Genomic DNA, 27605 nt, shown 5'->3' with positions numbered 1-27605 from the left:
CTTCTTCTTTCTCCGTCATGTCTAATCTTCTTATTCATTGCGATGTAGGACAGGATACATAAACCTTTTGATCAACACTTCACACATCGCAAGCCTCACTGGTCGTGTGGCATAAGGGCATCACCGAGTTTACACAGGATAGCACATGACAAGGGGCTAACACCCAGTCCCGTATACGAAGGATTAAATATTCTGCATTGCCCACGCCGGGAACCAAACCACGAACCGACTGGATGGGAATCGCTTACTTTATTCATACAATCAAGGCGGCGGACTATCATATAATATAATCTATAATATTTATATTTGTGTTTTCCTTGTTATGTTCGTCTCACTATATTGTATAGGCCTTGAAATAGTGGGATATCTTCTTTTATATCATAATCTAAATTATATATCATAATGTTAATTTTCATATTCTATTACTTTATTCTTAATATTTATGTGAGCCATTAGTAACGGCCTCCATTTTATAAGATAGTTTCAGAAGGATTTTGTAGCATATTGTTTGAAAACCCGAAGTTAATAAGAGTTAATTAGGCATACGGCAGAAAAATTATTACCAATTACTGACTGGTTAATTAATTATACGAATTTCACCATTTCTAAGTTTATACCAAATGTAACAAACCGTAACGTTATTGCTAACCGCCTCGAAGCAGGGAACTGCTAACAAGGGTTATAAAAGGACATAATTCACTATAATCTATGTTAGACACCTTATCATTGAAAACTGACATCTTGTATAGTCCTTTAAGTCTAAGATGAGTTCGTTTTCCTCATTTCACTTCGCAACGCTTTTACTTCTACCACAATCACCACAATTTTCATTTACGCAACAAAACATTCACGATTTGTTCATTCTTAAGACATTTAATGATTCAGAACAGCCTCGTCAGTGGTACAGGTGCGGTTTTACATCCATCCGACCAAGACTCGATTCCCGGTCTGACAGTGATGACATTTGTGGTGGACAAAGCAGAAGTTGCAGAGGACTTTCTCGGGATACTACCATTTCCCTCTTCCATTCCACTACCATTCTCCATCGTTCCCTCGTTTCATTTATCATTTGAAATTGTTAAAAATGAGCTGGGGTGAAGTCTTGGATTTAGTACGGGTCTCCAAGGCTGATATAGGATTTAGAGAGCTGCAGAAAAGGGCTTCAACCATTTTCATTTAACCGGTCAGAGAGAAACCGTCAAGGTAGAGCATCCGACCGAATGTTCGAATTTCAACCGGTTGCCCCTGATGTTTTGCAGGCTAGACAGAACACAGACATTTTCTGAGTACACAAACTGAGCAACAATTGAAGGAAATTTACTATGTGTAATTTTAAAAATGTATTTGCTTAATATATGCCTACAATTGGTTGCATACTTTATTACAATTGTCTTCATAACATATACAGATGAACAAATGGACACCGGTAACAACACAGGAAACAAGTATAATGCATAATATGAAATATGGTGTGTAAAGAAATGAAAGAATAGAATAAATTACAATTACTTACTAAATAGAAGAGAAAATAAGTAAGTTATACACATTCTATTGTAACGTTTACACTTTAAACTCAAAAAGCATTACTCTAAAACAGTAGTTGTTAATGCCTTTTAATTACTCCAAGCAGATGCATTATTTCATTAATAAATCATTTTTAAGAAGATATGTTTTGCTTTTGATGATGCAAACTGTAAGACATGAACGAACGAACGAACGAACGAACGAATGAATGAATGAATGAATGAATGAATGAATGAATGAATGAATGAATGAATGAATGAATGAATGAATGAATGAATGAATGAATGAATGAATGAATGAATGAATGAATGAATGGAGAGAAGAATAAGTATTAATTAAATAGTAGACCTACACGATGATAATCGCGTCCTTGCAAGGGCTCTTGGAACTCCTGCATAGCTCAATGTGGTCTGTCTTTGCCGTCCACCCACAAAGAGTGAGAAACGATTCGAATATTCGTTAAACCGAACCTGAGAAACTCGCGAGACGAAAGAGTTTTGCATACTGACTACAGCGCCAGGCGTTCAATAGCAATATATGATTTATATTTTTCGTAACCGGTTGTGCACGACTCTAATAGGATTTAAGGGCTTAAGGCTCCGAGCCCTCACGCTTATTAGGTACTCGTTTTGGTATGAAACCTGGCTGTCAGGGCTGAGATAGAATGGCCAGCCTGTTCGAATCCGATTCACGAAAGCCATCTGTCGTACTTGGACAATCATCGCATATATGGGACGCACAATGGGTCAATCTAAGCCTAAGTGCAAGGATCCGTCTTGAGTCCGGCCCTCGGAAAACCAGCTAGCCATAAGTGAGAATAGGATTGCCAGAGTTATCAAAAATTACATCCCAAAAGAGAGAAGGAATCCATGATACAAGTTACAGTGTGGATGGAAAGTAATTCCCTATTGGAAATTGCTAATAAATTGTGTGTATATCAATGTATTGTCGTGAAAGTTACAGGAGGTTTTCTTTACAGTGCACACAGTGGTCCAAAACATAAATCTAGCGAGACAAAATTAGTAACTTTTCTCCTATCAAACAGATTCCTACAAAATTTTGAACATTAGTTAGCCTACAGGTACCATATTTGTTTTATGTACAAATTCTAATTGTGTTTATACAAAAGAAACTATCCCATTATAGGGGATGAATTTAGACAAAATTATAAACTTTTCTCCTATCTAACAGATTAACATCAAACTTTACACAGTGGTTATAGGTAACATATTTGTTTTGTATACAAACTCTCAATACAGTTGTGTAAAAAAACTAGTCCATTATAGAGGGTGAATTTAGACAAAATTGTCAACTTTGCTCCTGTCTAACAGATTAACATCAAACTTTGTACAGTCGTTATAGGTAACATATTTGTTTTGTATAGAAACTCTCAATACAGTTGTGTAAAAGAAACTAGCCCATTATAGAGGGCGAATTTAGACAAAATTGTCAACTTTGCTCCTATCTAACAGATTTGCTTCAACCTTTATTTTGCTACACTGGATCCCAAGATCATAAAGAATTGTCATTACAAAATCATAAACACAGGATCAGTGGTAGATATTCGCAGAAATGGTCGTCCTTCGAATCCAAGTCAGAAGAAAATTTGCAGTTGGTACGGAATATGTTCATCAGAAGCTCCAAAACGTAAAAAAATACAGGCCCCTCGTGAAAATGGTCTTATCTGCTACACGATCCGAAATGTTTTAAAGAAGAAATGAAATATTCATCCGTGGAAGCCGCATTTCTGTCATGAACGATCGCCGCAAGATTGTGACAGTCTGGTGGAGCATTTTGGGACTTCTAGTGAACATATCTCGTACCAATTACACATTTTCCTCTGACGTGGAGCTCTTTTCTGCAATGTCCTACGATGTGCCATTATGAGCCACTTTCTACGACTGCAAAGAAAACATTTCATAAGTTTCATGGTAATACATTAATATATACAACATTTATTAACGAGTTCCAGTAGGAAGTTACTTTCCACCCACACGTTATATTTACATACGGAGTCAGGTGTTTAATATTACCAGTTTAAATATCCTAAAAGAGTATTGCTGTTTATGTACTGTTTCCACAAAATAAAATTAAAGAGTAGCCTATGTAAGTGCTCTTAAATTCAGCGTATACAGCCTTTGTCAGATTTATAACAATGTGTATTTCCATCACTTATATTTCCTTTAAAAAATGTTTATATTCCAAGCAAAAGTTGGACTGGATAAAATTTGAATGACAATAGCTTCCTCAATAGAGTCCAGAAAGAATATCCGAATAATTACCCTTGCTTACTGGACTTCATGGGTTGCGGTGGTGCACGTTTGTATTGTTTTCCAATTATTTAATTTATATTTATCGATTAGTTGAGATTGTATTACCACGTCAAAAAGCAAGTGTTACTTCAACGGTGAATTTGAAAACAAGCACCTCCTAAAATAGATAACTTTTACTTATAAGAACAAGTCATGATGAGTTCAAAGTTCAATTTTTTTAAATATTTTAATACATCAACTTCTAATGAATTGAAATTATGAAATGTTAAAATTAAAAAAATAATTATGATTTTGGCTAATTTGTTTGATAACTTATTTTTCTTGAACATACGTAAAGCAGTTTCAAATCATTAATTATTGTAGTATTAATTAAAGATTAATGACAGCAATTAGTAATAAGTGAATGACAAAGTTTTTCATTTCCATTCGGCGATGACCACAAGTATGAAGACACGCACTGGCACTGGGAAAAAAAAGGCTCTATTTGCAGTGGCTGCTCTCGGATGGGGTTTAGTGATCACTTTCATTTAAGCAAGCAGAATTAGAGAAGGCTATAAAACGAGTATTGTAGATATTAATAAATTGGTTAATATATTGTCAAAATTGGAAATTTTACGTCACCTTAGATCTTCAAGCAAAATTTCTCTGCCATTTCACTCCCAAGTTGAATTTTGTACTCAGTAGCCACTGCAATTGAAAGTGTCGTTAAATAAAACACTACTCGCAACTTCATATGGCAATTGCTGCTGGACGTTATTATGTTTACAAGTGTTATGCAGTTGTTTTATTTGTGAATTGTGCACTGAATATTCTCCACAGGAAGGTTAATAATACGAGAGTTGAGGTTTTCGCGGTGGTCAGATGACGGTGGACATTTTGGATAATTAATACGCCAGCGTCCAGCCACCATCAAAACCTCAAATGTCACAGTACTTTTATTATTGTTAATAGAATCCTATTTGAAACTGTATGCAGTACAGAGTGTATGCTATGGTATGTAAACGCTTATTACGCTAATGGGATTTTATTATTATTATTATTATTATTATTATTATTATTATTATTATTATTATTATTATTATTATTATTTACATATGCCTTTTAAAGAACCCGCAGGTTCATTGCCGCCCTCACATAAGCCTACCATCGCTCCCTATCCTGAGCAAGATTAATCCAGTCACCATTATCATATCCCACCTCCCTCATATACATTTTAATATTATCCTCCCATCTACGTCTCGGCCTCCTCAAAAGTCTTTTTCCCTCTCGTCTCCCAACTAACACTCTATATGCATTTCTGGGTTGGCCCATACGTGCTACATGCCCTGCCCATCTCAAACGTCTGGATTTAATTTTCCTAATTATGTCAGGTGAAGAATACAATGCGTGCAGTTCTGCGTTGTGTAACTTTCTCCATTCTCCTGCAACTTCATACCTCTTAGTCTCAAATATTTTCCAGAATCCTATTCTCAAACACTCTTAATTTCTGTTCCTCTCTCAAAGTGAGAGTCAAGGTTTCACAACCATAAAGAACAACCGGTAATATAACTGTTTTATAAATTCTAACTTTCAGATTGTTTGACAGCAGACTAGATGACAAAAGGTTCTCAACCGAATAATAACAGGCATTTCCCATATTTATTCTGCGTTTAATTTCCTCCCGAGTGTCATTTAAATTTGTTACTGTTGCTCCAAGATATTTGAATTTTTCCACCTCTTCGAAAGATAAATCTCCAATTTATATGTTTCCATTTCGTACAATATTCTGGTCACGACTTTGTCTTTTTGGAATTTACTTCCAAACCTATCGCTTTATTTGCTTCAAGTAAAATTTCCGTGTTTTCCCTACTCGTCTGTGGATTTTCTCCTAACATATTCACGTCATCCGCATAGACAAGGAGCTGATATAACCCGTTCAATTCCAAACCCTCTCTGTTATCCTGAACTTTCCTAATGGCATATTCTAGGGCAAAGTTAAAAAGTAAAGGTGATAGTTCATCTCCTTGCTTTAGCCCACAGTGAATTGAAAAAGCATCAGAAACTGGCCTATACGGACTCTGCTGTACGTTTCACTGAGACACATTTTAATTAATCGAACTAGTTTCTTGGGAATACCAAATTCAATAAGAATATTATATGAAACTTCTCCCTTAACCGAGTCATATGCCTTTTTGAAATCTATGAATAACTGATACACTGTACCCTTATACTCCCATTTTTCTCCAATATCTGTCGAACATAAAAAATATGATCAATAGTCGATCTATTACGCCGAAAACCGCACTGATGATCCCCAATAATTTCATCTACGTATGGAGTTAATCTTCTCAAAAGAATATTGGACAAAATTTTGTAGGACGTCAACAAAAGTTATATTCCTCGAAAGTTACTACAGTTAGTCTTGTCCTCCTTCTTAAAAATAGGTACAATTATGGACTCCTTCCATTGTTCTGGTACAATTTCCTTTTCCCAAATATCAAGTACAAATTTATAAATTTCGCGCTTCCATCCTCTTGTATTAATTCTGCTGCAATTTGATCGATACCTGGAGACTTTTATTTTTTTCAGATTTTCTATCGCAACTTCTACTTCAGAAAGTGTGGGTTCGGGTATAAATGGCTCAGCAGTTTGTATATCAATTTCGTCCCGATCATTTCTATTTGGCCTATGTACATTTAGTAGTTGCCCAAACTAGTTTTTCCATCTGTTCAGGATTGACTGAGAGTCTGCAAGCAAGTCACCATTCTCATCCTTGATCACGTTTACCCTTGCTTGATATCCGTTCTTAAATTCCTTTATACCCTTATGTAAGTCTCGAATGTCTTTATTCTTACTATTTATTTCTTTCTCATTCAGTTTTTCCTTCGACTAACCTCTCTTTTTATTCCAAAGTGTACGACTTGCTTCCCGTCTTTCTTTGAAATAATTATCTCTAGTCTCCTCAACTGGATCCTGTAAGAATTTCAATTTTGCCTGTTTCCTACTTTCTACTACCATGCAACAATCTTCATCAAACCACGGTTTCTTTTTCTTCGTTTCATAATAACCTATGCTCTGCTCAGCTGCAATTTTGATACTATCTCTGACATTTTCCCACACGCTATTAACATCTAATTCTTTCTCAACTTCGTCGGAACTTTCTAAAGTGGCAAACCTATTCGAAATTTCGTCCTGATAATGTTGCTTAGTTCGTTCGTCCTTTAATTTCAGAGTATTGAATTTACTAACATTAACTTGTTGCTCTACTCGCTTGGCTACTGATAGTCTTTCTCTTAATTCTCCAATTACCAAATAATGGTCAGAATTACAGTCTGCCCCTCTGAAAGTTCGAACGTCTACTATACTAGTGTGCCTTCTTTTATCTACCAAGATATGATCTATTTGGTTGTGTGTCAATCCACCTGGAGAAGTCCAAGTATATTTATGTATATCCTTATGGGGGAATGTTGTATTTTTCACAATTAAATGTTTTGATGTCGCAAAGTTGACTAACCTAACTCCATTGTCATTACTAGTTACGTGTAGGCTCTCCTTTCCAATAGTTGGTTTAAAAATATCCTCCCGTCCTACTTTAGCGTTGAAATCCCCCAATAAAATTTTCATGTGATATCTAGATAACTGATCAAAAGAATGTTTCAATTCCTCATAGAAGCTATCCTTTATATCAGGGCTGGGCACCGAGAGCGAATTCTACTCTCTCACGAGGAGCCATATGGTTTATCTTCAACCCCTTTCTTCCCCGCCGAACATCGCGCAGTGCTGATACCGTGACAGATAAATATTAAGCGTCCCCGTCTAGAGTTTGGATTCGCTCCCGGTGCCCAGCCCTGCTTCATATCGTCGTCTTTCTCTTCTGTAGGGGCGTGAGCATTTATAACTACGATATCGCACCATCTAGCCTTAAGTACTAAATATGATAACCTGTCACTGATAAATTCTACCTTTTTTACTGGTGATTTTATTATTTTATGAATAAAGTATCCTGTTCCTAATTGGTGATTATTGTTTCCTTCTCCATAATACAAAAATACGCCATTCCCATCTAACCTAACCTCTTGTACTCCCACGAAGTTTATTCTACATCTAGCTAGTTGCTTTGCTACTAATGTTACCTCTCCTGTTCTATGAAGACTAGTTACGTTCCACGTACCAAATCTCATAACCTCATTCCTTTGCTGTGGTCGTGCCAGAGAATCAGTTCCATTCCGAGGCTTGTTGTATGGATTCGTAACAAGCTGTTTTTTTACGGTGATGGGTTGTTAGCCCTTCGCCCAACCCCTAAGTTGGAGGACCACCCCTTATCGGCTGTCCACGACTGCTTATTCAATATATTCGCAGCTACCCTCCATATCTGGAGGCCGTCTCCTCTATCTGCAACCTGAGGACGCGCCATGCCGTGGTGATAGGGACCCACAATACATAGATTATTATTATTATTATTATTATTATTATTATTATTATTATTATTATTATTATTATTATTATTAATTTTGTTTTTGCAATGGCAGGGTTCTACCTTGCCGTTATTCGCTCTACCTCTATGAGCAAGGTTCATAGATGTCGCTAGTGCCGAGAAGCGTAGATCACTTAGTTCGTCAGAGACTCACTTAGTTGAGACTCACTTAGTTCGTCAGAGACTATCCAGAGTGAACCACAGGTGATACATTTACATTAGACTCATAGGCCGGTATTCATAGTCGAGATAAGTCATACTTATATATAAGTCGAACTTAAATCTCGTCTCAATTGCAGATTTCGGTCCAAATAAGTCGTACTTATTATAAGTCGTTCTTATTTTATAAGCTTTACTTTACAAAGTCTGACTTCAAGAAGTTGAACTTATTGCAATTCGTAGTGACTCAAGTGCGACTTATGTTATGAAATAAGTTAGACTTTATCAAGTCAAGGGAACCCCTGACTTATGTCAGTTTTAGCCTAAAAATGAATAACGAGTTTGAAGAAATGATTGAAGAAGTCAATGAATTGCAAGAAATTCGTGCTCCAAAGCGTTATTTGAGAAACGTCATGAACCCCTTTGAATTTTATAATGACATTGGATTCAAGAGGAGGTTTCGTTTTCACAAAAGGACGGTTTTGGATTTAATTCTTCCGAAAATAGAGAGAACTCTTGCAAAACCTAACCAGCGAGGTTTGCCAGTTCCTCCAGTTTTACAACTTCTCATTTGCTTGAGATTTTATGCCACCGGAAGCTTTCAGGTAAGTTTCATTTTATTAAAATTAATATAGCCATAACTGCAACATGTGAGGTATTCAATATATGGGTGGGGTTAGATTCCATTAATGTGCATGAAATTTGATTATTAGTAAGGTTAAATTTCCTGATCCAGTCAATTTAAATTAAAATATTAAGCATTAATAAAATTAATACAGAACAAAGCCCTCTTGCTCTTATAATGAAACTAAAATAAATTGCCAAATGTAAGGAGTTGACACTACTTTTTATATTACTTATAGATCGTCATTGGTGATCTCTGTTCACTTTCACAATCGACAGTCTCAAGGGTAGTGAACAGGGTATCAAGGATTCTGGCATTACACATACGCCATCACATAAGAATGCCATTAACGCAGCAAGAGAAAGCAACGAATCGTTTACGTTTTGAAGAACTGGGAAGGGGTGGTAATCCCAACAACCCTGTTATACCTAGCGTGGACGGTACTATTGACTGCACGCATGTCCGTCTTTGCCACACAAAATTTGGAGACCACGCGGAATCATTTCGAAACCGGAAAAACTATTTCTCCTTGAATGTACAGGTAAAAATAATATTATTAGGCTATATAACTCAACACTTTCTTAAGACAGCACACTTATTTCCAGTACATTCTTAACTAAGAAATCGCAGTCTTCATTTATTTTATATCGCTATTGTATGTTGCTGTTTAGGCTGTTGCCGGACCTGAAGGTCAATTCTTGGACATTGTATCCAGCTGGGCTGGAAGTGAGCACGACAGTCGAATATTCCAGAACTCTCGGCTCTATGTCCGTTACGTTCAAGGAGAGTTTACCGGTTGTTTACTAGGGGACGCAGGGTACTCTTGCCAGAGAATTCTGCTTACTCCCTTGTTAAATCCTGTCACTCCAGCTGACCACAGGTATTTAATATATGGACATGGACTATGTAATGGGAAGTACAGGAGAGACCTGCTATTCTCGTTGACTATCTATGTTTATATCCAACTTTCTTGTTGAACACCTACTGTATGTTTATGTCTAACTTATATATTAATTGAAATTTATAGGTACAACAGAGCCCACAAAAGGACGAAATGTGTAGTGGAGAGAATGTTTGGAGTATGGAAGAAGAGATTTCCTTGTCTTTCGGTTGGTCTAAGAACCAAACTCGAGAATGCCCCAAATATAATTGTTGCCTGTGCAGTGCTTCACAATTTGAGTTTGGAGATAAACGACAACTTACCAGAAGATGACTCAGATATGATTCTCCCATACGAACCTGTGCCTGTTGCACCACCTGTACAGCAACCGGGAGGTTTGGCTTTCAGGAGGGAACTGATTAACCGAGTGTTCAGGAGGCATGATGATGAAATGTAAATACATTTCACAATTAGTTTTCATATTGAGGCAATTCCATTCGTAACAGAATCACCCATTGTATTTTACTGAAGTAAAATATTTATTCATTTATGTACTTTATGAAAACATTTGAAATTGAGACGTTCTGTAACTTATACAGTAGGCCTACAATAAATATTGTGAAGTTTGAAACAATAACTGATTAAATTGCCTGATTACTACAATCTCAGAAATTCCAATTTAAAGGAGTTTATAAATAACAAAATTGTTCAATAATTGCCTACCTAATTCCAGAGGCGTGGCGTACATGTGACCAGTGTTACCACCACTAAACAAAATAGGTTTATTGAAGTTTTTACTACTTCTAATAATTCATTAACATTATTTGAATATAATACAAAAGGACACTACTTTCGCTGGCCGCTGTTCAGTAGACTGTGTGCGACATTGCGACATCAATGCCGAACATTGTTAACGGCAAGGGACAGTGCAACAAGCAACTCGATGGAGGGCATTGACCCCTGCAGACAGTGCTGCTAGCTCGGCAACAAACATTTCGAAGTGCGCAGAAACCAAGTGCTTCTGCCGGTCATATTGGAGTGGGGATAAAGTCATTTGGCTTGAATCTGTGGTAGAGTGCAGATCGGCTCTTGGGAAGTACGGTTTACTCTAGATAATGTAATGTATCATTGTATTCATACTACGTTAGCGTATTTCAGGTCAATCTTAAAGTGTAAGGTGTCCTACCTCTCTGTCCCGCCTTTCGTTATCAGTTACGGGGCGTCACAATATGTCATGCACTAAACTGAAATGGAAATGCTACGTTATACAGTAGTCTCTTGTCGCCCTAAAGCAAGCAGAGCAGAGTTAATGTAACGCATACTGGGGCCCTGTTAGTTACCACTCAGCTTGACGGTAAATGCGCAAGCGCACCACAGACCAGGGAATCTAATTAATGCAGCACATATTATTCAGTGACTCTGTTAGCATTCTGTTTTACATTACATTGTCAGATTTCGGTGAGTTGGTGTCAATGTATTACCATTATAAAAAAAATATCAGCGTCGGGATCTTCTTCCAGTAGGCCTAACTGTGAGTGTAATTGTGCAGTCAAGAATCTTTTAAAACACTTTCGGTTCACGCTCTTTCGTGGAAAAAAAGTAATAATTGTAAATAAAGACAAGCCCACACCTGTTACGAATAATTTAAAATTAAAAGCATCTTGTGGATATGATCGACATTTCAATGTGGTACACATACTACCCTTGCCTATATGGATGTAGGAGATTGTGTGCATCGACAAACTGGAATTTCTAGTGTTTTTAATTCTGAGAGGTATACAAACTTCGCAGAAATGTTTATGAAAAAAACTTTTCAGATCTTGATGCAAAACTATGGACCTACCAGCGGGATACTCAAGGGCAGAATAGATTATCTCAACTATCCCTAATGTTAATAGAAAAACCTCTTCTCTTGAACACGAAAGAAGGGACGGTAATACCCATGCAATACCCACACCACGCCACTGGTTGTTACGAATTGTAATTGTGTACTTTGACATAAAACAATTAATAGGTTATAGAAGTAACGTTAAATAATAAACAAGGAATGTTAAATTAAAGTGATTTTGCTGTTGTGAATAATAATAATAATAATAATAATAATAATAATAATAATAATAATAATAATAATAATACAGTAATAATAATAAAGATAAAGGATCTAGTTAATTGTTACCGGATGACTTCATATAAATATGATTGGACAGTTTTATTTATTAATAAACAATAACTATCTTCAAATTTAAAGATACATATTTACGTTATGATTTTTTAAACGATAGCACGTATTATTATTATTATTATTATTATTATTATTATTATTATTATTATTACTATTATTACTAATGAAATCGCTTGCACATTATGCCTAGCTATGTCAACCTTTGAGCTTTTGCTAGCTCAATATCTATCAGCTGTTCTTTCTTCTTGGCCACACGCAACATAATTTCTGCAGTTTCCAGTTCTAATTTTGTCTTCTTTATTTCTAACTGCAATAATGCAGCGCTTTGATCCTTGAAAACTACATTTCTGTGCTTTCTTGTTTGAACCCTTGGTGCTGCTGCTTCTATTATGCTGTTGGAGTTGCCATCTCTGCTGTTTCAGATTCAGCTTCAACCGAGTTGGCTGGACCAGCAGTGGAAGGAGATACATCCTCGGAAGGCTTTGTTGCGAGTTGTACTTCCTCTGCGAACATAACTGTAATGTAAACAACATGTCAACTCACTCATTATGTTCTATAGAATATTCTTCTTCATTCTATCACTTGTTGGATCTAGTTACCTGTTTTTTTCAGTTGGTTATTTAAAGACGCTGTATCAAATACTGGGTTATTTAACGTCGATGGGATTGGTGATAGCGAGATGGTATTTTGCAAGATGAGCCGAGGATTCTCCATAGATTTTTTTACATTTGCCTCACAGTTGGGGAAAACCTTGGAAAAACCCAATCACGTAGTCAGTCCAAGAGGGATTCGAACCCACGTAGCAGCGCAACTCCGGATCAGAAGGCAAGCTGACTGAGCTATGCCAGTGGCCTAGTTATCTGTTACTGGTTCAATTCAAGTAAATATAATTGAATAATTTTTTTTATTATAAATAATAACTAGTTTCCATTCTAAAGGTACATATTTACGCTACGACATTTTTTTAATTATAGCCCAACCGCTTTTTGCTGCTTAACACTATCTTCCATCTTTTCATCAAAGATGAATAGGCTAAGAAGCAAATTAAATGCTAAATAGATATTCACTACTTACCTTCTAGTTCACTCTCCAGCATATCGGAGTCAATAGCTCCTGGAATGTGGACCATTATATGCGGTGATATTTGGGCCACAGTTGGATCAATGTCCTCCACAATTACTGGTGGGCCACCCCCTGTAGCCATTGCTGCCTGACGTTCTTTCGTCAAAACATTACGCTGATGGCATTTTATATTCGCCCATAGTTTCCTCAGTTGTTTTTCATTTCTCTAGAATCATTATAACGAAATTACAATAAAATTCCCAACTCCGCATAAAATAACTTCATAATTTATTTATTTATAATAATATACTTTATTCAAAGAAAATATTGTAGAAGGTGTACTTACATGTTCGACAATATTTATGGACGAATTAAATTCCTCAGTAATCTTCACCCAACATTCGTATTTTTGTCTTGAAGATACTGAATCTGTCTTCTTATTCTCTAAGATCGTGGAATATTTAAGGATAATTTCTTTTAATACTTCCTTTTCTAGAGAAGTAAAATGTTTACCTTTTTCTCTTCCCTTCCATTTCAACTTTATCCTACAGACGCTATGTATAATGTACAAATTTGGAGACAAAAGAAAAACGAAATTGGAGACAAAAGAAAAACGAAATTCGAGACAAAAGAAGAACGACCGTCTGATTTACATTGTTGTGACAATGGCCTTGCAATTTCTCATACCAATAAGTTCGACTTATTTATATACACATAAGTTACACTTATTTAATGAAACTTAACAAAGTACGACTTATTAGCCGACTATGAATACCGTAATCATATAAATATAACTTAACAAAGTCAAATTTATTGAACAAATAAGTCACTGACTATGAATACCGGCCATAGGGTGCTATGCATAGACATTTCGTTAGCCCGCGCTACGAGCGTGCTAAACTAGCCCCGGCTAGCGAGTGATTACTTGTACAGGATACATATCATATCATATCGCTAACACTGGTTTATGAATACGAAAAACGTTAGTTCGCTTATCATCCACCGGAAGCCCGCGCTAAGAATGTCTATGAATATGGCCCATAATGAATAATGCTGGAATTGTTGGAATGTCACAGGAAAATCGGAGTACCCGGAGAAAATCTCTCTGCCTGGACCACTAGCTTGCGCAACACAAAGGGTGGACAGACTGGGATTTCAACTAGACCCCTGGCTTATAAACACGCTACGATTACCACTACTTTGCTGTTAGAACATGTTTCTTCTTATTTTTTATCATTAGGCATTCATAATGAGAGGAATTTCTCGATATTGTGGTTACAATGGCGAACCGTCAGTAAGACAACAAAAAGCAAACAGAAGATAGAGATATTCAGCCATTTTCTGTGAAAGGCAAATTCCCACTTTCTTGCCGCGAATGCTACAATCTTAACCACAGTGACGAACAACGAGACGAGTGGTATGCATGAAGTTGAAGAATATGTTTTCTAAATCGTTTTCATAGCAAAACCTATATTTTATATGCACAAAAACCGGTAGCAAATACTTTCATCCGTAATAGGTTGATAAGAGGAGACCATTTTAGACTTTACTATTAGGCCTACTTATATTACGAACTATGAATGAAATCAAGTGCATGCCTCTATTCTTCAGTAGGCATAATATACACTAAGAAAAAGCGTAGCATACTCTTTCCGTAACTTCACTAGCTTAATAAAAATTTAAAGATCAGAATGGCTGCTTTCATGCAAGCTCGCGCTACAAAGATGTACCTAAGTCCAAAATGAGGGAAGTGTCAGGTTGTGATTCTAGAAAAAAAAAATTCAAGGTTTAATAGGAAATGTATTGGAATTTATGGGAGACGGGCACTATGGCCCAGCACTACGACCTGTTACGATCTATTGCGCTAACCCTCAAGCTAGGAGCATTCCCAAACTCACATCGGCTGACTACACTAAGGTTCGCTGTGCACCCAGGTTTTGGACAGGCAAACCCCTAACCTCATTGTTCACTCGTTTCGCAAAACACTCGCAAACTAAGTTACCCGTAATTCAAGGTTTTACTGTACTGTAAACCATAGAATACAAAATTACAAACCGGAATGTATCACCACAGTTTAGCAGTATATACAGTCACGAAGCTTGAGTTGTGAGGGTGCTAGGAACAATTGACTGTGCCGGTACTATTTCGCATTGTTTGTAATGAGGCGATATTAGCGATCCTAGTGGTTAGCAACTATCAATGGATGCATATTTACTACGTATAGAGCTTCGTGACTGTATATACTAGGGCATGAGAGCGGCTCCGTTTCGCCGGCCAGAGCTGCTCTCGCTCCGCAAGGCACTGCAATTCCAAGCCTGAGCAGAACGCTCACGCAGTGGCGGACTCACATTGCAGCTACCTTCCCTGCATTAATATAACAAGAGCCACGGTTGTTCTAGTCATTCAGTCTGTCAGTACATATAATTTATAAGGATATTACATCAATCCATTGTACAGTACAGACTTTATAACACTTTTATTAATTTAATGAAATAAACTTCGCTCTACACACACATACACATACGCACGCACCCACACACACAAATCATCATTAGGCTTGTTTACACAATCTATATGTACAGTACTTTAACAATTACATAATGGTATTAATAATACAAACATATGTAATAAAGGATTTCAATCAGAAACACAAGAAGAAAACTTTTGCATGAATAAACTATTGTAACAAAATCTTACTTCTATCGATCTGAAATCAATAAATATTTTCTATAGAAACAAAACTTCTTGAAACTCAATAACCAAAGTAACTATGCGTTTGTTTTCCAAGACTTATGAGATCGTTTTATTTGTAGAAGCCGTTAAATGTTTGGAACATATGAAGTAGCCATGTTCAATCTCAAAATATAATTTAGGTTTTCGTCTCTGACATACAGCTTCTCACGCGGATTCATCTTCAATGTTCGCCATCCTACTACAGAGTCAACCACTGCACTGACAGTGAGTGACGTACAGTATACAAGCGTCACACTGCTCGGGAGAATTGCTCTTCAAAGTAAACAGCGCTCATTTCTCAGAATCATGTAATGTGCCCAGCCCTGTACTAGACTGTGGTATCACTTTGCCGCTGTTAAATATTCATGACACCGCATTTAAAAACACCAATAAGCTTGTTCATATGGCAACAAGCAAAAGGAAAACTTTTTTCTTTGTATATTTATTCAAAAAGAACATTAAAAACATAAAAAAATGGAAACATTTCGCTAGGACTATTTGCTGGGATAAAACGTGTGATGCGTCAGAGATCTCAAGACCGTCTGCATGTGTTTACATCTCATAATTCATTCGTTGGACAGACTTTATATATCTCCCTGGTCATGGGATCGGCATTACACAGGGACACTGCAGACACTTTACAGGACAATCAAAAGACGACAAATGAACATCCAGTCCTGTGGACGGAAGACAAATATCTTCCATTGGCCACACCGAGAATCGAACATCGGAAGGCTTGGTTCAGAAAAGGGCATTTTATCCATATAACTACAGCGGTGAGCTCGTTCATTTACTTACTTGTTCGTTCATTTATTCACATGTCTGAAAGGCAGATTCGCCCAACATGAAAACTACTCGCGCCTCGTTTCCTCTTTAAGCAGCCGTATGTTCTCGTCATCCTCACGTGTCATCAGAAAATGACGGGAACAGCGGCGGGATGCGAGGGAATAAATCAGCGGGCGTCAATTCTTGAATTTCTATTACAACGGAAGTGAACATGACAACCGCTTTTGGTGTAGAGTGGATCACAAGAGAACAGATCTGCCCTTCCGCAGAACCAACTCATGACGCATTGTCTTCCTCCATAAATGTAAGTCTGTACAGTTCTTAACACATGGCAAGACCCACTAAACAGGAAACGGAAGAATTTGTGCAACAAAGTCTGTTCACTCGCGCAGCCAAATTCTGTAATACACTGGCGGACAAAAAATTTGGGACATTTGAATTTTACTTTGTAAATGTATTTAATAGGCCACCAATACTTTTTAAATAGTGATTGATAAGATTATAATCTTACTATACAAAAAGAAGAAAATGAACATGACTTCATAACACCAACAATTACCAACAATAATGCCCATTGTTATAACACTCTGCAGAAGCAAAATGTTGTTCAAACCTAGATTTTAATGTTGTTGTTGGTGGTATGAAGTCATAATCATTTTCGTTTTCAGTCTGTATTACGTTCATAATCGTATCACCATTTAAAACATATTGGTGACATTAAAAATACAAAGTAAAATTCAAATGTCCCTAATTTTTTGTCCGCCAGTGTATTTCGCGTATGACACTAAACAATTTCTTCTACCTTCGAAGTTATTTCTCGAGATTTGACAGTGTAGTATTAGATATTAGTGGAACACTTAATGCGCTCTTGGTTAATATTCAATTCAAGTATGTTCAATAAAGTTGTTAATATGTTCATGTAGAAGCTTCGTCTCTGTGTTGCTATCAACAAAATCAACAATAAAAATTAGCTTTTTTATTTAGGCCTAATAAATTAATAGAAATTAAAATGTATTGGAAATTTTAAGGTATAATAAACAGTATTATCTTTCGATACGTAATAAAGAAACTAATGTTGTGTAAACAACCAATGAGAAAGTAGAAGTTACGTGTTAACTTGGTGACATTCATTTTAACGTGTGACGTCTATTTTCTACATACATTAATACAAAAAAAAAGCATTTTATGGAACAGATTCTTAGAAAAAGGTGCTGCTATCTAGGCGGCAGGTGTGCTGAAACCCGCGAAGCAAGCTGTAATCTACTACAATGTGGATTGTTGCTGGACTAGTGAATAGTTTTATTAATTAGTGCTGTGTTAAAATGTCAGGGTGTATATATGTGCTAAAGAAAAGTAGGGATCAGGGAAGATTAACTGCAGAAAACTCATTTGATAGGATTTGTTTTCATGAACTGACTACATGAATTGGGAATAATCCAAAGCTGCCGGAGCATAGTTCTGTTCACGTGACCTTCTAGTGCCCAGGTCAAAGAATCATTATAGCTCTGCCTCTCTGTATCCATTATGCCAACACTTCCTTAACAAAATATTATGTTACCAGTATCAAGCTATATAACGGAATCTGTGGCAAAGGTATCTTAATTTCTGAAAAGCCAAAGAATGTTGCAATTTTTACTTTAAATTCCTAAATGTAATTAAGTCGTCGCGGCAACTCAAAGGTAGCGTACGGTGCTGCCCGTTCAAGCGATCGGTGGCTTAATTCCAAGCTTAGGCAATGGTTGTCCGTTGTCTTGTGATTGTCCTGTGATGTCTCTGCAGTGGTTCTGCGTTGTGCCAATCCCACATCCAGGGATGCCCACAATATGTAGTCATGGATTCAGAGACAATACAGTACCTTCTCTCCCCTACACCGCAGTGGTCTACAAGTTGACATTACAAGGGGAGGTTAAACGGATGAAGGAAGATATCTAAATATATATTTAGTTACTTAATCTGAATTTGTAATTAAAAATTACCAAAAAATAATTTTCGCTTAATTAAAGCATAACTTAAAATGTTTTACTTCTCATTCATTGTCCACACCTGTGGAGTAACGGTCAGCGCGTCTGGCTGCGAAACCAGGTGGCCCGGGTTCGAATCCCGGTCGGGGCAAGTTACCTGGTTGAGGTTTTTTTCCAGGGTTTTCCCTCAACCCAATATGAGCAAATGCTGGGTAACTTTCGGTGCTGGACCCCTGACTCATTTCACCGGCATTATCACCTTCATATCATTCAGACGCTAAATAACCTAGATGTTGATACAGCGTCGTAAAATAACCCAATAATTCTCATTCATTAATAATTATTTAATATGAAACACAAATAACACAATCTTTTAAAATTTCCTGTTACAAAAACAAAAGATTACGAAACTACCTAAATAGCCATCTGAAAACGTAATAATTTAAAAATAACCATAAGTAAGTCCTGTGACGTGAGTTTCGTATAATGTTTATTCCATTACTTTCTGCACTGATTTTATTACAAATTGAATATACAGTACTGACATCTATCGACCTGTGGAAACCATGCTTTGTGGCGGACCGCAGAGGGAGAACGCGTCATATGCCTATTAGAACAGGGATGTCACCAGTCTCTATTCTCGTCACATTTTGATGTGGTTGTCTCCAATCACAGAAGTAACCTAATATGCTGTTTTCTCGATGACACATTCAATTGCATTTTGTCACAAAGGCAATTTGTTGTGGTTCCATTGTGTAAATTTCAGTAAAAGGGAAGTTCAAATCTTTGTATAAGTTAATAAATTCAGTGATATACAGAGTGTTAAAAAGTGTCCAATGTTTTAGAAGGTGCTAGTATGCATCAAAACAAGAAAATAATGACGAATGAACATGGGTTCTACAACACACACTTTTTTAGATTTGAACACTTGTTCATAGGAGGTGCTCAATGTCACGTCCATTCATGGCAATGCATTCCTCTGCCCCTCGGCGTAAGGAATTACGCACTCTTTCAAATTTATTTTAATACATTAATAAGAAAATCCTAATAACGATCCCCAGTTAATCTCTGTGGTAGCACGTATGGCCCTAGTAATCTATCACCAAGAACGCCTGCCCGTAAGTTGACTGAGAATCGGTGCTAATGCCTCGTTTCTTCAACTGCATAGGGATTTTCATCAGTCTACACATGCTGATTACGAAAATCTCATATCCGCAACCTGATTTTTGTTTTCAGTATTCCTTGCGACGTATCATTATTCCATGCTAGGGATGTCAACTACATATGATTATCTGGTAGTCTGCTGTATTGTAGGGCAGAGAAATGCATTGCCATGAATGGACGTCACATTGAGCACCTCTTATGAACAAGTGTTCAGATCTCAGAAAGTATGTGTTCTAGGACCCATGTATATTAGACATCAGTTTCTTGTTTTGATGCATACTATCACCCCCTAAAATATTGGATACTTTTTTAACACCCTATATTTTCTTTTTGTAAAATACAGATTAAATGAATTTTGTATACTGGCCTTTGATCTACTAAATTTCATCAAAACATTTTTATGGGAAATGCATTAATTTCTTCTAATTTATATTTTATAATATAATTTAAGGACTTAATATATTCTTATTTATTAGGCCTATTGTTGTTGTTTAGCCAACTGTCCGAAGACAGGTCTGAACCTCACAAGTGATACCAACACGGCACCACTTATGAGGCAACTATACAAGGAGATAATGGGATAGGGTGGCCAGTTCCTTTCCCTCTCCATTGCATACATCGCCGATTAGTTACATATTCCACTAATCAGACTTCAGATGTATACAAACAATTGTTCTTCCTCTGACACACATCGTCAAGTGAGATGTACTGCCTACATATTATCAGCCAGAATCTCAATCAGAGGTAATTAAGACTATATGACACACTAATATAATAGTAATAATACAGGCTCCTTCATCGCCTATACTATTTAATTCTTATATAATCAAATCTTCTAAGTATCCTCATGCTCAGAAATGGTCGGAAAATGTAAACAGATCACTTACACTCCAATCAGAACACGCCTGCAGTAATGCTCATAAGTAAACAAGGAAGACCCAGTGGTGGACAGTAGGAAAGGAGTTAGTCTTTGCGTATAATTTCTTCTATACGACCATAAAATTTAAACCATAGAAATAAATTAATCAAATTTCAGTTTCATATGTAGACATACTGCATTTATACTATTACTATTCATTATATGAATATGTTGTTATAAGTGTGTTAAGTAAGCAAAGAAAACTGAACGAAAGCCTCTTTAAAGCCACAGAGCAGAAATGAATGAACACAACAGAGATATGTTACTCCTGACACTTCAATTTAATTTCATACTAAACAATAATTTAACTTCCCAATCCTCCCCACACACATATTATTAAATAATTAATCCTGTCACCATTGTAGTCTGTCACAACTTTCAAGCCATGTGGTATTGAATTAATTAAATATTTGAAAAAATCAGAATGACGCTGAAGTTCTTTCCAAACGTGGCGTCTTGTTAAGGAGTCGCCATTTTTTGTCTGCAATTCTGATTCCTATGGTCTTTCAGCTCATCTTCGCCTTGTTCTTGCCATGCGTTAATCAATTGAAATACGATTTCAACCTCGCAGGGTATGGGCAAAGCCATCTCTTCAGGAGGGATATAACCTCCCACATACGGTACTTAGAATGTTAATCAATTAAAGATTTGGAGCCATTTTTACGATTAATGTACTTAATTCTGCTGAAGAATTGACTCTATATATGTATCCGCCGCTGGACTCATTACTCGACGTCTCTTAATTTGATTAATTTATATTTTGTACCCATATGGCTTTAATTAAATGTATTGTCTTACAGAAGAAGTAGGAGCTAATAGTAAAAGAATAGCTCCTTTCTAGTCCACCACTGGGTCTGCTGTGTTTATTAAGTACCCATGAGTGAAATTACGAAATTCTAAACTATAAAAGTTAGTCTTTTCAAATGTTTACCATAGATGTTTATTAATATAACTAAAGAACTCACAAAAATTTGTCTTTGTAGCTCTCATGGTTCACAAGTTACGGACAGCTTTACATTTTTGGAGGCAAGTAACTAAAAAATTCTCTTGCGTAACAATTTTATTTATTTTCGGTCTCATGATTTGTAAATAGGCTCACCACACACATATACTTCTTTAAATAGTCCTGGGTTTCAATGTAGATTCATTAGATAGCCTCTAGAATTTTGAAAATATTGTATAATTTTTTTTTTCTTAAAAATACAAAAAAATATATTAAGAAATTGAAAAAAATATATACTATATATATATATATATATATATATATATATATATATATATTATATGTATATATATTAAAATTGTATTCGCCATAAAATCCTGAGCTATTTTTATTCACTACATATCTGGGAACTTAAATACCAAGTTTGGACAGTTTATGACAAAATCTGCTTCACAAGGAGCATATCTTTTGTAATTTAGTACATTTTATGTATATTGCAACAAACTGTTGCTCATGACATTAATAAACGATTGATTGATTGATTGATTGATTGATTGATTGATTGATTGATTGATTGATTGATTGATTGATTGATTGATTGATTGATTGATTGATTGATTGATTGATTGATTGATTGATTGATTGATTGATTGATTGATTGATTGATTGATTGATTGATTGATTGATTGATTGATTGATTGATTGATTGATTGATTGATTGATTGATTGATTGATTGATTGATACCAAAAAATCATTTTCGACAGTTTTCCTAGTTTACGTAAATGGATGAACTATTTTTCTTCCCTCCTATACCTACTAAAGTGATTTGTTTGTATTTTACACCAGTATTATCGAACTCCAGTAGTGGAAGGGGGGTAGCAAACGGTGTTTCCGGTCCTCAACCGTTAACCCAAAGATATAGCCAGGTTAATATTGAAAATGTTAGTAAAAATAAAATGATATCTCTGTATAAGGCATGCTTTCTGCTCTCGCTGGTCGCCTAAAATCCACCATCGATGCACAGTGCTTTACCACAGTCTACTATATACAGTCGCGAAGCTCAATATGTAGTAAAAATGCAAACATGGGTAGTTGCCCACCACTAGGATCGCTACTATCGCCTCATCATCGCAGATCTCTCTCCTAGCAGCCGACAAAATATGTTACACTTCCGTTGTCGTGTGCTTTTGGAAAAATTAACACCTTCCTTCCATTATTGAAATATTAAATGCATAAAGTTAATGTATTATTTTAATGAAGTATATTAAATTCCACCATAAACTTGAAGATACCTGCAAGAAATAAGTTAATATAATTTTTGTTTGTGCAAAACGAACTGAAATTTACTATAATAGCTTCACTCATTCAAGATTAGCGATAATTAACTATGAAACCAATAAATATTAATTTGCATTTCTCTTTACAACAATAATAATGGAAATATGAATTAATGGAGTAACTTACGTGTACCGGTACTTGTAGTGTATGCTTACGTAGTTAACAAAGTGGGATGAGGTTAAGCAATAATAATCACACCAGAATTGGAAATAAAACGTGATCAATAAATTTTATTGTAAGACTTTTTCTGCGTCTCTAGTAAAGCAGCAAATAAAAATAAAAACAAAATTAACAGCTATAATTAAAAACATATCCTTTGAAGAAAAAAGTAGGCCTAAGCAATAATAATCCCACCAGAATTGAAAATAAAACGTGATCAATAAATTTCATTAAAACAAACTTAATTTTTCTACGTCTTTAGTAAAATAACACATAAAAATAATAACAATATTAATAGCTACAATTAAAAATATATCCTCTGAAAAAAAAGTAGACCTAACCTTTATTTCTCTGGAAATTTAGCAGCCCAAGTGACAGAACCTTAACCGGTATCTAATGTCCTTTCGGTTAGACTGAAACATTTCATTGTGAAATTTAAGGATATAATGTATTCTAACAGTCACAAAGAACTTCAAATTAACAGTTTTGTTTCTGCACAGCATTCTTGTGGAAACCCAGGAACCTTTCTGAATCTTTCGGAAATCGGAAAAAGGATAACTCTGGCCTCTTTCTCTTACTGTTGCTACAATTTATAGCACTACAAACGTCTCCACCTTGTCCCATATTATTATTCCAATTATTATATTTTAGCCATTAACATTTTCATTATAACCAATAACGAACATTTCACAAGCAATAAGCATCAATGTGAAATACGCAACGAGCTAGCACTCGATAGAAATACGACACAGTCCAAAGTCGACCATGGACAGTCTATTGTTTCTAGTTGCTAACCGCTTGGAACGCTTTATCACGAGATTTGCAAAAAAACACCTCAAGCTTCGCGACTGTATATAGTAGACTGTGGCTTTACTATGTGTTCGTTTCTAAAGCGGTGAAGCAGAAAGGGCATGGGCAGGAGTATCTTCTTTCCTTTTCCCCTCCCCTTTATTCCCAGGGCTGTTTTTTTCTGTGGTGTTATGGCAGAAACTGATATGTACAATTATGGTAAAAATATTTTATTGTTCAGATATGTTAAAAATGTTGGTTTTAATGTTATGGGAAAATATGGTATGTCTACTCTCATTAGCACCTAACACTAATACTAATAAAAAATATCCTATTTCTTCTAATGGATCTCTGATTTTTCCTGAAAGAATACATTTTAAAACTGCTCTGCTGTAAAACAAGGAAAATGTACAGATACGGAAATACAATTTGGAGCTTCCTTATTCTATGGCAGTGGTACATAGACTGTGGATTCTTACATTTTCGAAAGAAAGAAATATAATTTAATTCATTTTTGAACCTTGCGTACACCACTTTTAACACTTGAATATGATTATTTAACACGAGTAAGTCCACTAGTTCATTAATTAATTATAATTTAATTATATATAGGAGATTTTATTATTTGCTGTATCTAGGGTTGCCAACTTTTTTAAAGAAAATATGGGAGACTACGTGATCGACAAAATTTCACATATAACATAGCAAATTATTCGGTTCAGTTACTTAAAAAGCAACTTTATTCTACACTTCGGCAGCTAGGCTTAAATTAAGAGTATTTTGAGACAGATTTTGTCTCGTGTAATAGTTGAAGTGGACTGTACTTTTCAGCTCTGATTTGATTAAATGTGTAGTGCTCATGTTTCGAACATCTGTCCAATTATTATTCACGAGGTGAAACACCCTCTTTGAGCATTACTACTTGTTATGTTTAGAACAAAACTAGCTAGTTTTTTTTTCAACATTAACACGGCTTGATTTTAGACGGGTGAGCACTAAAACCCATTTCTGGCAAGCATTACTTTCTATAAAGACTGCACATGTTAATGCATCTCTTGAACAACTAAATTCATCATATAATCTATCATTCACGGCAAAATCAAATGTTCTGAATAAAAATTTTTACATTAGGCTATGCAAAAATAAGGGAGAAAAATGCTCGAAGAGAAGAATAATATGGGGGCCGGGAAAATGTTAAGAATTAGGGGCAAATACGGGAGATTCCGGGAAATACGGGAGGGATGGAAACCCGGCAACCCTAGCTATAGCACTATTTATTTAATAGATCAAACATCTGAATATCGATAAATATGTCATATAGGAGTTATTGCAGGAACAGCAACGATATGCTACTTGTGGACAGTCGTACCACAGTCTAGTATATACAGTCACGAAGCTCAATACGTAGTAAATATGCATCCATAGATAGTTGCTAACCACTAGGATCGCTAATATCGCCTCATTACAGACAATGCGAAATAGTACCCTGTGCGGGTACTATTTAGCACCCTCACAACTCAAGCTTCGTGACTGTATATACTAGACTGTGGTCGTACGAAATTGTTGCCTACATACAGATGGACTCGCATCACGACTCGCTCTAAATTTTAATTTCGTATCTGTACATATCAGCTTATGCCATAAAACACACACACACACACACATACACATAAATCGACATTCGGCATCAATTTACAAAACATTATTTCTGTAATATGTAGCTAGCCAGCGATGTATGCAATGGAGGGGGAAAGGAACTGGCCATCCTACCTCATTATCTCCTGGCCTAGTTGCCTCTTGAGTGATGCATTGTTGGTATCACTTGTGTGGTCCAGACCTGTCTTTGGACAGGTTGACTAAACAACAACCAAAAGAAAAGAACTGTGACCTGTAGGAGTCACCTCAGTTAATTTCGCTGACTTTAAGATATAACAAGATACACATAACAACGGTACTGGTTTCATTGTAACAGGTAAATAATCAGCACGTGATACAAATTAGAAGAGGTTAGAACTGCGAACGTGGTATATTGTAAAATTATGTTGCGACTGCTAAAGATGCGACAAAATCATGCTGAGTATTTAAATCTAAAGTAATCTCTAATAAAACATTGACTGTTATGTAAGGAGCTTAAATTACATTTAAATAATGTGAATACTAGAAGGGTTAAAATAACTAGCGGGTATCAAATCATGACGTAATCGTACAAGGAATTACTGCAAGCGCAATGTCGATAATTATAACACTAATGATATTTGATAAGATTATCGATCAAACATACCTCTTGCCCCGAGAGAAGTCGAACTCATGACCTTATTAACACAACACACGTTCGAAGGGCTTTCTGATAGCAAAACTGTGCCAATGAATGCCAATTAACTCTGCTTCGCGCCAAACCAGAGCCACCTCTGTGCCAGGAGACAAAAGAAGACGAATACAATGGATTCTAGCGGGAAAGCTTTCAGAAAAGTCTGATGATACCACTGGATGATACAAATGTAGATCAACACGATTGATTGCTGAGGCGTAATGAGATCCAGATCGTAAATAAATTAACACCACAGTCTAGTAGGCCTATATACGGTCACGAATCTTGAGTTGTTGAGTTGAGGGTACTATTTCGCATTGTCTGTGATGAGGCGATAGTAGCGATCCTAGTGGTTAGCAACTGTCTATGGATGCATATTCCCTACGTATTGAGCTTCGTGACTGTATATACTAGACTGTGTTATAGAGACCCCGTAGTAATAGTATTTATAAGAATTAATTTTAAAAAAAATTGCCAGATTTGTGAAATCCCTTGCATCGCATGAAACTTTTTTTATTCCTGGTATGGTATGTGATTTTTAGGTTAGGTTAGAATGGATTTAAAAATGAAATAAATACTACCACAGGCAGTCTGAGTACACGGTACCCAGTAATTAGATAATGAAACGACACAAACCTTGTAGAATGACGCATTAAAAGAAGGGAAAATGGGAGGGGAAATTATTAAAAGGCACACGATTCGCGTCCTTGCAATGGAATTTGAGGCTGTGAGAAAGAATCTACCTTACGTAAGCTCCAAACTTGTTGGTCCCTCATCTCACTTCGTTTTCACCATCCCGTTGAAGGAACTTAAGAATTTTAAAAAGAAAATGCCGAAATGAATGTAACCTAATATCTCCCACATGAATGGGAGGAATGTTGCAAGCACGATTAACAGTACAACTGGACAACAGCAGGATAGGATCGCCTTTAAGATATTAAAAGTCTGGGCAGAGAGAGTGGAGAGAAAGGAGAAAGGGCGTCGCTGTTCTCGCTAGATAAGGGATCCAAGCTATTGGACTAGGCGAGTGATAATTGAGTAAGCTTATCTAGAAGTAACCAAGGCGTTACGCGAAAACCAAGGCTCCGATTTGTGAAGGCTTTAATTTGGAAAATATCGAAATTTACAACGGGGACTATGTAGATCCGTGGTCCATTTATTTTAGGGCTGATTCCGACATTGGCACAGACAGGATAAGTTGTTTTAATTTAGGAGATCAGCCAATTATCATTATGTAATAGTTCATTTTCTCAAGGCACTCACTGTTCAGCAGAAATGCTGAATCCAGTTATAAATCTTCCCATTGAAGCAATGGTTTAACCAAGCAACATGACAACTCACTTCTC

At 36.2% G+C, this 27605-nt stretch overlaps 1 protein-coding gene and 1 long non-coding RNA gene across 3 annotated transcripts in view; one reads left to right on the top strand and one right to left on the bottom strand.

Moving 5' to 3' along the window:
* Positions 1–26673, bottom strand: part of LOC138701643 (solute carrier family 25 member 3-like) — an 88193-nt gene extending 61520 nt beyond the window's left edge. The window contains exon 1 of one of the 2 annotated variants that reach the window (XM_069828750.1): positions 26233–26673. In XM_069828750.1, coding sequence (XP_069684851.1) covers positions 26233–26260 — 28 coding nt within the window. In that variant the 5' untranslated portion in view covers positions 26261–26673. The remainder of the gene's footprint in view (positions 1–26232) is intronic. The other variant, XM_069828749.1, reaches the window with a different exon arrangement.
* Positions 9479–10087, top strand: LOC138702222 (uncharacterized). Its single transcript, XR_011332817.1, has 3 exons — positions 9479–9575; positions 9706–9914; positions 10062–10087. It is a non-coding gene; the product is annotated as an uncharacterized lncRNA (long non-coding RNA).
* Positions 26674–27605: the final 932 nt, after the last annotated feature.

The sequence above is a fragment of the Periplaneta americana genome, chromosome 6, assembly GCF_040183065.1.
Source record: "Periplaneta americana isolate PAMFEO1 chromosome 6, P.americana_PAMFEO1_priV1, whole genome shotgun sequence".
In the NCBI taxonomy this organism is placed as follows: Eukaryota; Metazoa; Arthropoda; class Insecta; order Blattodea; family Blattidae; genus Periplaneta; species Periplaneta americana.
The sequence above is the reverse complement of the archived record's forward strand: the minus strand, read 5'-3'. Positions and strand labels throughout refer to the sequence as shown.